This window comes from Balaenoptera acutorostrata, chromosome 9 (assembly GCF_949987535.1).
Source record: "Balaenoptera acutorostrata chromosome 9, mBalAcu1.1, whole genome shotgun sequence".
Taxonomy (NCBI): Eukaryota; Metazoa; Chordata; class Mammalia; order Artiodactyla; family Balaenopteridae; genus Balaenoptera; species Balaenoptera acutorostrata.
Window position 1 is genome coordinate 93,167,539 of NC_080072.1, and position 12,751 is coordinate 93,180,289.

The window sequence follows — 12,751 nt, forward strand, 5'->3', positions numbered from 1 at the left end:
AACTCATTTCAGCCCATAACAAGGGATATGGGGATCCAACACAAACCAAAACAAGCTCTGGCTACTGCTTTTACAATGAAGAATGTTGTTTTTTGTCTCTGACCCAGGAGTCTTGGGTCTTTTGACAGCATCCATGAAACAGTAACAGACTAATTTATTAGCTTGTAAATAGGGTAAAATCCCAGACACTATACAGTTCTTGACACCCATGTTTTAGCACCTATAACACTATTTACATTGCCTCTTCGTCTTTCTTGTCCACTAAACCACAGGAGCTGTGAAGTCAAAGTATAATGTGTAAAACATAGTAGGCATGGAATAAATATTTGTTAGGTGAATGATATTTGATTTATCATAAAGAATCTAGTTAAGGCATTGGTTGATCTGAAGAGATACACTTTTTAAGATATGGGTTAGGATGAGAAAGAAAACAGGTTGGTATAGATTCAGTACAGCTACACAAGTGTTCAGATACAATTATATGGCTTCCTTGACCTGTTCTCAAAAATGGTGTTACCACATGTTATCTAATTTATTAGGCCACATTTTTTTTTAACATCTTTATTGGAGTATAATTGCTTTACAATGGTGTTTCTCCTTTATAAGAAAGTGAATCAGCTATACATATACATATAGCCCCATATCTCCTTCCTCTTGCGTCTCCCTCCCACCCTCCCTATCCCACCCCTCTAGGTGGTCACAATGCACAAAGCTGATCTCCCTGTGCTATGTGGCTGCTTCCCACTAGCTATCTATTTTACATTTGGTAATATATATATGTCCATGCCACTCTCTCACTTCGTCCCACCTTACCCTTCCCCCCCCATGTCCTCAAGTCCATTCTCTACGTCTGCATCTTTATTCCTGTCCTGCCCCTAGTTCTTCAGAACCTTTTTTTTTTTTTTAGATTCCATATATATGTGTTAGCATATGGTATTTGTTTTTCTCTTTCTGACTTACTTCACTCTGTATGACAGACTCTAGGTCCATCCACCTCACTACAAATAACTCAGTTTTGTTTCTATTTATGGCTGAGTAATATTCCATTATATATATGCGCCACATCTTCTTTATCCATTCATCTGTCGATGAACACTTAGGTGGCTTCCATGTCCTGGCTATTGTAAATAGAGCTGCAATGAATATTGTGGTACATGACTCTTTTTGAATTATGGTTTTCTCTGGGTATATGCCCAGTAGAGGGATTGCTGGATCATATGGTAATTCTATTTTTAGTTTTTTAAGGAATCTCCATACTGTTTTCCATAGTGGCTGTTTCAATTTACATTCCCACCAACAGTGCAAGAGGGTTCCCTTTTCTCCACACCCTCTCCAGCATTTACTGTTTGTAGATTTTTTGATGATGGCCATTCTGACTGGTGTGAGGTGATAACTCATTGTGGTTTTGATTTGCATTTCTCTAATGATTTGTGATGTTGAGCATCCTTTCATGTGTTTGTTGGCAATCTGTATATCTTCTTTGGAGAAACGTCTATTTAGGTCTTCTGCCCATTTTTGGATTGGGTTGCTTGTTTTTTTGATATGGAGCTGCATGAGCTGCTTGAAAATTTTGGAGATTAATCCTTTGTCAGTTGCTTCATTTGCACATATTTTCTCCCATTCTGAGGGTTGTCTTTTCGTCTTGTTTATGGTTTCCTTTGCTGTGCAAAAGCTTTTAAGTTTCATTAGGTCCCATTTGTTTATTTTTGGTTTTATTTCCATTTCTCTAGGAGGTGGGTCAAAAAGGATCTTGCTGTGATTTATGTAATAGAGTGTTCGGCCTATGTTTTCCTATAAGAGTTTTATAGTGTCTGGCCTTACATTTAGGTCTTTAATCCATTTTGAGTTTATTTTTGTGTATGGTGTTAGGGAGTGTTCTAATTTCATTCTTTTACATGTAGCTGTCCAGTTTTCCCAGCACCACTTATTGAAGAGGCTGTCCTTTCTCCATTGTATATTCTTGCCTCCTTTATCAAAAATAAGGTGACCATATGCGCGTGGGTTTATCTCTGGGCTTTCTATCCTGTTCCATTGATCTGTATTTCTGTTTTGGTGCCAGTAGCACACTATCTTCATTACTGTAGCTTTGTAGTATAGCCTGAAGTCAGGGAGCCTGATTCTTCCAGCTCCATTTTTCTTTCTCAGTATTGCTTTGGCTCTTCAGGGTCTTTTGTGTTTCCATACAAAACGTGAAATTTTTTGCTCTAGTTCTGTGAAAAATGCCATTGGTAGCTTGATAGGTATTGCATTGAATCTGTAGATTGCTTTGGGTCATATAGTCATTTTCACAATGTTGATTCTTCCAATCCAAGAACATGGTATATCTCTCCATCTGTTTGTATCATCTTTAATTTCTTTCATCAGTGTCTTCGAGTTTTCTGCATACAGGTCTTTTGTCTCCTTAGGTAGGTTTATTCCTAGGTATTTTATTCTTTTTGCTGTAATGGTAAATGGGAGTGTTTCCTTAATTTCTCTTTCAGATTTTTCATCATTAGTGTATAGGAATGCAAGAGATTTCTGTGCATTAATTTTGTATCCTGCTACTTTACCGAATTCATTGATTAGCTCTAGTAGTTTTCTGGTAGCATCTTTAGGATTCTCTTTGTATAGTATCATGTCATCTGCAAACAGTGACAGCTTTACTTCTTTTCTGATTTGTCTTCCTTTTATTTCTTTTTCTTCTCTGATTGCTGTGGCTAAAACTTCCAAAACTATATTGAATAATAGTGGTGAGAGTGGACAACCTTGTCTTGTTCCTTATCTTAGTGGAAATGGTTTCTGTTTTTCAGCATTGAGAACGATGTTGGCTGTGGGTTTGTCATATATGGCCTTTATTATGTTGAGGTAAGTTCCCTCTATGCCTACTTTCTGGAGGATTTTTATCATAAATGGTGTTGAATTTTGTCGAAAGCTTTTTCTGCATCTATTGAGATGATCATATGGTTTTTATTCTTCAGTTTGTTAATATGGTGTATCACATTGGTTGATTTGCACATATTGAAGAATCCTTGCATTCCTGGGATAAACTCCACTTGATCATGGTGTATGATCCTTTTAATATGCTGTTGCATTCTGTTTGGTAGTATTTTGTTGAGGATTTTTGCATCTATGTTCATCAGTGATATTGGCCTGTAGTTTTCTTTCCTTGTGACATTTTTGTCTGGTTTTGGTATCAGGATGATGGTGGCCTCGTAGAATGAGTTTGGGAGTATTCCTCCCTCTGCTATATTTTGGAAGAGTTTGAGAAGGATAGGTGTTAACTCTTCTCTAAATGTTTGGTAGAATTCCCCTGTGAAGCCATCTGGTCCTGGGTTTTTGTTTGTTGGAAGATTTTTAATTACAGTCTCAATTTCAGTGCTTGTGATTGGTCTGTTTATATTTTCTATTTCTTCCTGGTTCAGTCTCAGAAGGTTGTGCTTTTCTAAGAATTTGTCTATTTCTTCCAGGTTGTCTATATTTTATTGGCATATAGTTGCTTGTAGTAATCTCTCATGATCCTTTGTATTTCTACAGTGTCAGCTGTTACTTCTCCTTTTTCATATCTAATTCTATTGATTTGAGTCTTCTCCCTTTTGTTCTTGATGAGTCTGGCTAATGGTTTATAAATTTTGTTTATCTTCTCAAAGAACCAGCTTTTAGTTTTATTGAAATTTGCTATTGTTTCCTTTATTTCTTTTTCATTTATTTCTGATCTGATCTTTATGATTTCTTTCCTTCTGCTAACTTGGGGGTTTTTTGATCTTCTTTCTCTAATTACTTTGGGTGTAAGGTTAGGTTGTTTATTTGAGATGTTTCTTGTTTCTTGAGGTAGGATTGTATTGCTATAAACTTCCCTCTTAGAACTGCTTTTGCTGCATCACATAGGTTTTGGGTCATCGTGTTTTCATTGTCATTTGTTTCTAGGTATTTTTCGATTTCCTCTTTGATTTCTTCAGTGATCTCTTGGCTATTTAATAGTGTATTTGTTAGCCTCCATGTGTTTGTATTTTTTACAGATTTTTTCCTGTAATTGATATCTAATCTCATAGTGTTGTGGTCGGAAAAGATGCTTGATACGATTTCAATTTTATTTAATTTACCAAGGCTTGATTTGTGACCCAAGATATGATCTATCCTGGAGAATGTTCCATGAGCACTTGAGAAGAAATTGTATTCTGTTGTTTTTGGATGGAATGTTATTAGGCCATATTTTACTATCATCCAGTACCAGCTAACCCTCAGATCATTTCTCTGAATAAAAAATTTAATATTTATTTTGAAAGAATGCAAACACAATGTGTTCCAAACAACTTTTTAAGCAATAGCTAGAGCAGAGCAAATCTTTCAATTTAAAGTATGCAGACACTCCCACAAGATAAAAGTTAGCAGTGAAAGTAATGTCAAGTAATGCTACACTTTAGCCCTGCAATTTATCAGTGCTTTACTATCAGTTTCTGAAAATTTTTCCAAAGTACAAAGAACACTATCTACAAACTCTGCTCAGCATTATTAAAATAGGTCAAGAGAAGTGGGGAAAATATGGTAAAGATTTTGCCCTGGTAAACCTTGGTCAGAGCAGGAATGCTGAGCAGCCCAAGGGCCTGATTCTGGTGACTCTGGATTAACAAACTATCAGGAGGATGCAGTCTCTGTTCCAGGGACTTCCCTGGTGGCGCAGTGGTTGAGAATCCACCTGCCAATGTAGGGGACAGGGGTTCGATCCCTGGTCTGGGAAGATCCCACATGCCATGGAGCAGCTAAGCCCGTGCGCCACAACTATTGAGCCTGCGCTCTAGAGTCCGGCAGCAACAACTACTGAGCCTGCGTGCTGCAACTACTGAAGCCTGTGTGCCTAGAGCCCATGCTCCGCAACAGGAGAAGTCACTATAATGAGAAGCCCACGCACTGCAACAAAGAGTCGCCCCCACTCGCCACAACTAGAGAAAGCCTGCGTGCAGCAATGAAGACCCAACGCAGCCATAAATAAATAAATAAATTTATTTTTAAAAAAGAAAGAAAGAAATCCTGTGTCCATATCAGTACGTGAATTTTTCCTGGCTCACTCAGCCTGTGAAGAGCTTTTATTTCCTTTGAATAGATTAAAACCATAAACAGATAAAAGAAGGAAAAATAATTAACTAATATAGATAAAATGGTCCGAAAAGAGAGGCAGACAGTGGCTGCCCGCTAATAGGGCCCTTGCCAGTCTCTTCCCAGATCCAACTTTCAGCATCTGAGGAGTAATCAAGACCAATCATTCCTCATCAGTTACAGGGGACAGCAGCTTCTGACTTTGAGGTGACGCTCACCCACCAGCCTCAACCGTGACTTCTGCTACTCCAGTGCCCAGCTCCTGGCTCCTCGCTTGAGGCTTGGCCCAAACGCAGTGGATGCTCAGCAAACACTTGTTGAAAGAAGGGAAGTTAGGGTTAGGGGATTAGGGAGAATGGAGGGAGTCACAGTCTAGTGAGGGAGACTGCTGAGCAGAAAACAAACAAGAGGTAGGTAATAAAATTTGGTGCTGATGTGAACAAAAGGGCTGGGAGATTTGGCCTTGTAGGGGATCAGGGGAGTGATATTTGCTCAGCGTCTTGTAAACCCAGTGAAATTCCTTGTTTGAAGGCATTTCCCTAAACTCTTCAAAGCTGTTCGCCGCTGGGCCTTTTCTCTGGTCCCCTAGCAATCACCACTGTGTTTGCGTCCTTCAAAAGACGGCTTCTACTAAACAGTTGCCAAACTCTAGCAACCAGAGGTGGGGGCCAGGTACAGCCTCAAGCACCCTGATCTCAGTGTCCGCCCTTCGACCCTGGTCCTCAACCCTGCGCGGCTGGGGTGGGGTGGGGTGGGGTGGGGGAAGTGACGAGTCCATCGCGGACCCCCGGCAGCGCCCGACGCAGTCGCCTGCGGCGCGCCCTAGCGTTCCGGCCGGAAGGGGGCCGGAGGCGGGGCGGCGGGCGGCGGCGCGCAGCCCGCCCCGGGGTGGGCCCAGCTCCGGCCCGCCGCGCCCCCATCCCCTCCCCGCCGCTGCCGAGCTGGACCGCAGCGGCCCGGAGACCATGCGCCGCCTCCCGCTGGTTCCGTTGCTACCGCTGCAGCTCGCCCTGCTCGTGGCCGCGGGGGCCCCCGAGGCTCCGGTCAGCGCGCCGCGGAGCCTGGTGTGGGGGCCCGGGCTGCGGGCGGGCGTCGTTTTGCCCGTCCGCTATTTCTACCTGCAGGCCGTCAACTCGGAGGGCCAAAACCTCACTCGCTCGCCCCCAGGTAGCGTTCGGCCGGGGGCCTCCCTCGCTCCGCTGCCCGCTCCCCTCCGTCCCCGCCGCGCGTCCCCGCCGCGACTGCGACCGCGCCTCTCGGGAATCCGCCCGCCGCCGGCGTGGCGTCCTTCCCCCGAGTCCGGTCACTTCCTCTTCTCTCCCCCTCCCCGGACCCGAAGGCGAGAGGCAGTTGCAACAAGAGTCTGCTGAATGAAAAAATGAACTCCGAGGGCCCTTCCTTTGTTAACATGCAAGGACTGATATTCCGAATGGATGGCGCCCGGGGTGTTAATGAATGCAGTGTGAGTCTCAAGTTGGAGATGGTCTTTCCACCCCTGACTAGTTGTCTGATCTGTTACAGCTTGCAGGGAGTGCCTTCACGTTATGAGTCATCAAGCCCAAGAATCGGATCGGGTTACACTGTTTAGGCCTGATGGGTTTGAAACAGCTCCCTCGTACACAAAGGAAATATCAGAGCAGTAGGCAGAAAGGAGGCAGTTTTGCAGACTAGGTTATTTTCTTAGAGTTTTGAGTTCTTGAAAGCAGATTGCAGGAATTAGCGAAACTCAGAACGCATTAGGTTTTACCTCTACCGAGGGTGAATATCGCCCTGAATTCCTTCTGCCCAATCATCCTCCCACGTTCTCTTTAATATCTTACCTTTGCAACGTCTTACAACTTGTTCCGCTAGTTTCAAGTTGTTGCCAGTCAGGATTTGATAATTTATGTCTAAATTATGTCTTGCCAACTGGCACCCTGTTTTATCAACAAAGAGACAATCAGAATACCCAGTGCCCCTTCCGCTGCCGGTGGAAAACTGAGTACTTTTTTTTCAGTTTTAGAAAGACTCCATGGCCCTAAGGATCAGAAAAGATTCTTAAACCCAGATTCAGCCTTTCACCATGGGGTGTATTTCCTTCTTTGTAGTTTTCTTTGTTTTCTAAAATTAATTTTATAATATTATAAATGGGAGAGGACTTTAGAAAGAAAAGAAGATGGAAAACTGAGGAAAAAATTAATGTATACATGAAAAAGGAAAGTTACATGATCCAAAAGGAAATAGTGTTAATCTTACTTTTAATGAAAGAACTATAAATTCAAATAAAATTCCATTTTTTAATCTAAAAATAATGGCAAAAAAATTTTAAGTGGCAATACTCAAAGCTGCTAATGAGATACTCTCAGACAATGACCTTCATCCTCTGCTGGTGGGAGCACAATTGGTCAAATGTTTCTGGAAAGTAATTTTCCCAACATATGAAGAGTCTTAAACATTTACAAACCTAATGTGCAAAAATAGGAGTTTCAACAGTTAGAAAATGTAATTTTTAAAAAATATATCATTTATGAAAAATGTCCATGCTGTTTTGAAACTGATAGGTGTTGTTTCAGGGGGCTCCAAGGAGCCTGGTCCTTTATGTCTCAACACAGAAAGAATTCAGCGAAAGGCAAAGTGATAGATAAGAAGTGATTAATTGGAATAGAACACTTGTGAGGCTTACAAGTGGGCAGGCAAGCGTTGCTCTCCCCTGAGTGCTTAGTGGGTTACAGTTTGTTTTTTTTTTAGCCTTTTTAAAAAAATTTTATTTATTTATTTATTTATTTATGGCTGTGTTGGGTCTTCGTTTCTGTGCGAGGGCTTTCCCTAGTTGCAGCAAGTGGGGACCACTCTTAATCGCGGTGCACGGGCCTCTCATTATCGCGGCCTCTCTTGTTGCGGAGCACAGGCTCCAGACGCACAGGCTCAGTAGTTGTGGCTCACGGGCCCAGTTGCTCCGCGGCATGTGGGATCTTCCCAGACCAGGGGTCGAACCCGTGTCCCCTGCATTGGCAGGCAGATTCTCAACTACTGCGCCACCAGGGAAGCCCAGGTTACAGTTTTATAATCAAAGAAAGACAGGGGACGGGGAGAAGACCTTCTTTGTCTCTCTTGGGTAGATGTCACATTTCCATAAATGATTGTTTTTTTGTGTGTGCACAGAGCATGTGCTGGGGGTCATTAACTTGATGACACCACTAGGCAGGTTGTAGGCCTTATTCTCCACTATTGTTTTATTGTTTTTAGGGCATCAGGCAAAGAGTGTGTTTTGGGGGTCATTAACTTACTGAGCTCACTGAGCAGGATGTAGGTCTCATGCTACTATTGTTTTATCGTTCTGGGGCATGTCTCGTGCTTCTGTTGCATGATTTTGTTGCTAATCAAGTTAGCCTGATTTTGTTGTTAAGCAAGCCAATCTGGCTTTGATGGTAAGCAACTTGTTCTGCTTTATGAGTCAAGCAAGCCCACATTGTTTCAGGATTTTCCCATTACTTTCTTGAGTGATCATTAATCTTACTGTGGTCTCCCAAAGCCCCCTAAATTTCCCTCTCTATCTACAATTCCCTAATGGGGTTTCTAAGCTAACTATTTGACTATCCTACTCAATCCCTTGAGTTTGACTATCCTACTCAATCCCTTGTGACCTTGAATGAGGAAAAAAAACGATTTATATCTTTATTTTCACTAACGTCTGACTTAGATTATTTCCTTCTATTATGAATGCAGGCAGAACCTGTTAACACTGTTATATTCCCAGCATCTAACATAATGCCTGGCAGAGTTGCTCAGTAAATATTGTAAAAGAAAAGAAAGAAAGGGTGGAGAGAGGGTGGTTGGAGTATGTCAAGATGGCAGGATACAAGTACTCATTTTCTCCTCAGTCATCCTCTACCTTCATCAGTAATGATATCTTCATAAACTTATCTTGTGTAGCACTTCAGTGTTTTGAACTGTGCCCTGTTTAATTTGCTCTCCTTAAGCATCCTGTGAGGTAGGAAGGGTAGATATTATTCTCTTCACTTTTCCTATAAGAAACCAGGTTAGTGAAAATAAATGTCTTTCCTGTGGCCCCACAGTGGCTAAGGATCAGAGTCAAAACCAGATACCCAACCCTTTCAGTACCTAGTTCAATGGTCTTTCCCTTTTATCAAATCCCTGGTAATTGATCACTGTGAACCAGTTTTCACTAAGACCCTATAGAGTATCCATGGTGAGCAGGCAGCCAGACATTTGGGAGGATTTCCATTTAGCCTCAAGGTGTAACAAGTTGGCCTTCAGGGACTCTGTTCCCTTGGCCAGATGGAGTCAACACTTTTGTTGCAGCTGTAGAGAGCCTTAATAAACTTCCTAAACAAGGGAGGTGCTGACTCCATTGTACCAGGAATGTCAGAGGTTATTTCTCCAACTATGAATTTTGGGAACCTATATGTTAACATTACACAATGTGACAAGCTGGATTCAGAATGGGCTTTGAAAGAAGAAAGATTCAAGCTGTGTGCAAATTTTGGCTCTGCTACTCATAGGTATGAGACCTTGGGCAAGGTATATACTTAAATTCTTCAAGGGAGCCTTGGCTTCCTGATCTGTAAAATGGGGTGATAAATACCTTCCTCACAAGTTCTTGGAGGAAATAAATAAGAGAAAATGCATATGAAAATCTCAAGCTCAGGAACTGGCACAGTCCCCCTGGCTAAGTAAGTGAATTTTTAAAAAATGTGTTCTTTCCAAATCAAAAGTCTGCAAAATTTCTGATTCTAATGATGTAAGGCTTTGATACTGCCAACCTCCTTTTGTCTCCTTTAGTCACTGCATTCTCATTCAATTAGCATGTGTTTGGTACTTAATTATGTAGTAACAATATGTCAGATACTACATTACTATTACTATTACTATTATTATAAATTGAAGAGACTGAGAAACATTTTTTTCTGACCCACAAGAAAAAATAAAACCCTTGAAGATCAAAAAAAGTAGAAACATCACTCACTAGATTTAGAAACTAAGAACAGGAGAAACAAACTTTTTTCTTCAGTAATTTCAAAAATATATGTTAAATATGCTTAATACAATAAAATTAAAAAATAAAGCAACTATACTCCGATAAAAATTAATTAAAAAAACAAAAAAATATGCTTAATATTTGAATATTATGAAATATGATAGTGTGAGATGAAAGACTATTTGATCACAATTTATTGTTTACTAGGACTGTGTATTTCAGAGGATTCACCACTTTCTTTTTAACAATTCCTTTGGTAGGTGATTAACTGTGGTTAAGACATTCACTGATCTTTATTCTTAAAGCTCCTGAGGATCAGATCTGCACTGAGTGCAGGTATGTCCACTGTACTCTCTGAAGAAAGAAGTCCCAACATTTATTCCTGCAACAGTATTGTTTCAAAGCCTGAAAAGTCAGCTAATATACTGCAAAAAGAGAAGGGAAAGTTTGCTAAGTAGGTATTGTCTATCCTAGAACAGAAAACCCACAGAATTCTGGATTTGAAAAGGTTGTTAGATCATCTTAGTATAACTGTTTCATTTCACCTTGAGGAAACAAATTTAGAGAAGTAAACTCTAGTATTTACAAAGGTATGTGAGTTTGTGTGTATGTATGAGTGTGTTGCATTTGTGCAGAGTCTAGTAACTAGATAATCTCTCTCTACTTAAGGAAATGGGCTTGGAAGTATAGCTTGAAATTTGGGTTAATAAAAGGGGAATTTCTTCAGAATTGAGGTTTATCAGGTATTAAAATGGTTTACAAAGAAAGCTTGTGCATACTTTACAAGGAGTAAGTTAGATTGCCTTAGAGCTATGTCATCCTAAAAGTTTATGGAGTTTTAACTACCTGGGCTTTTAAACCTACCCAAAGGAGAAAAGATCAAATAGGCAAAAAATTAATCTCTTCCTTATTTTTTTAAGAATTTGTTTATTCAATGATTTTGTTCATTCAATATATCTTATTGAATGACTAAGGAATCAAATGTTGAATCAGATCCTTGGTTTTGAGACATAAACCAAACGTAGTTCCTGGCCTCAAGGATCTTCCAAACTAAAATAATTTTGTTTACCATCGATAGTACTGAGAAAATAACTTCTGTGTAAAGACACTTACCCAGTAATTAGTAAAACAAAATAACCATGAAATAGTAGAATTACTTATAATTTTTTTTCTTTCAGGCCAAACACTGTTCAAAGTAGTAATCAAATCTCTCTCACCTAAAGAGTTAGTTCGGATTCACGTCCCTAAACCTTTGGACAGGAATGATGGGACATTTTTGATGCGATATAGGATGTATGAAACTGTCAGTGAAGGGCTGAAGATAGAGGTCCTTTATGGTGATGAACATGTCGCTCAGTCTCCCTATATTTTGAAAGGTAAGTAATTATTACATAAACCAGAGCCAGCCTTATGAGTAGACTCCATGGCTTTCAGAATGCGTTATGATGACCTTAAAGTCATGTGCAACAGGGTAAACATTATATATGTATCTTCTGGAGCTCAATTTAACTTGATATTTTAAGGGAGAGAAAAACTAAGTAATTTAAAGTGATTTAAATGACAGGCAAAAAAATCTTGTGTGTTTACCCGGGTAGTTACCATTTTTAGTACTCTTCATTCTTTCGCATAGATACATATTTTCATCTAGTACCATTTGCCTTCTACCTAAAGGATTCCCATTAGCTTTTCTTTTAATGTGAGAACGCTGATGATTAGTTCTTCCAGCTTTTGGATATCTGAAAAAGCCTTTATTTTGCCTTTATTTTTGAAAGACAGATGTGTTTCAAAAATTATAGGTTGACAGTTTTTTTTTCTTTTAGTACTTGAAATATAGTGCTCCACTGTCTTCTCACTTGCATTATTTCCCATAAGTCTTCCATCATCTATATCTTTGATCCTCTGCTAAAGGTTTTCTCTTTATCAGTTTTTTTGAGCAATTTGATTATTATGTGCTTTGGTGTAGGTTTCTTCATGTTTCTTGTGCTTGGGGTTTGTGGATCTTTGGGTTTATAGCTTTCATTAAATCCAGAAAAAATTTGGCCATTATTTCTTCAAATATTTTTTCTGTTCTACCCCAGCTCTCCTCCAAGAATTCTAATTACCCATACATTAAACTTGAAATTATCCCATGACTCAATTATGCTCTTCTCATTTAAAAATATGTTTTTTCTCCATTTTGTTTTGTATAGTTTCTATTGCTATATCTTTAAGTTCACTGATCTTTTCTTCTATAATGCCCAATTTGTCATTAATTCCATCCACTGTATTCTTCATTGCTTGATGCTTTCTCATCTTCTTGAGCTTTTCTCTAGGATGCAGTTAAGTTATTTGGAATTAGTTTGATCCTTCAAATTTTCTTTTACAATTTATTAGGCAGGCCCAGAGCCATGTTTAGTCTAGGGCTAATTATTCCTTACTACTCAGGCAATACACCTCTGCGTACTCTATCCAACCTCTGTGAGTTAGAATGCTTTCCAGTCTCGCTTTTATGAATAGGCACTATTCCCAGCCCTGTATGAACAATGGGTATTGTTGCCTCTAATCCTTATGGATGGTTCTTTCTCTGCCTTGGATAGTTTCCTCAAACATATATATTGGTCAGTATGCCTTAAATATTTGAAGGGAACCTTGTACAGATCTCTGGAGTCCTCTCTGTGCAGTGATATGTCCTACAACTTCTAGCTGCCTTGATCTCACTGGACT

General features: G+C 39.9%; 1 protein-coding gene across 2 annotated transcripts in view; it reads left to right on the forward strand.

The window, feature by feature from the left end:
- POGLUT3 (protein O-glucosyltransferase 3) overlaps positions 1-12,751 on the forward strand; it is a 29,639-nt gene that overhangs the window by 3,429 nt on the left and 13,459 nt on the right. The window contains exons 1-2 of one of the 2 annotated variants that reach the window (XM_057553857.1): positions 5,937-6,237; positions 11,227-11,424. In XM_057553857.1, the coding sequence (XP_057409840.1) occupies positions 6,036-6,237; positions 11,227-11,424 (400 nt within the window). In that variant the 5' untranslated portion in view covers positions 5,937-6,035. Of the gene's footprint in view, positions 1-5,936; positions 6,238-11,226; positions 11,425-12,751 lie in introns of those variants that run through there. The other variant, XM_057553858.1, reaches the window with a different exon arrangement.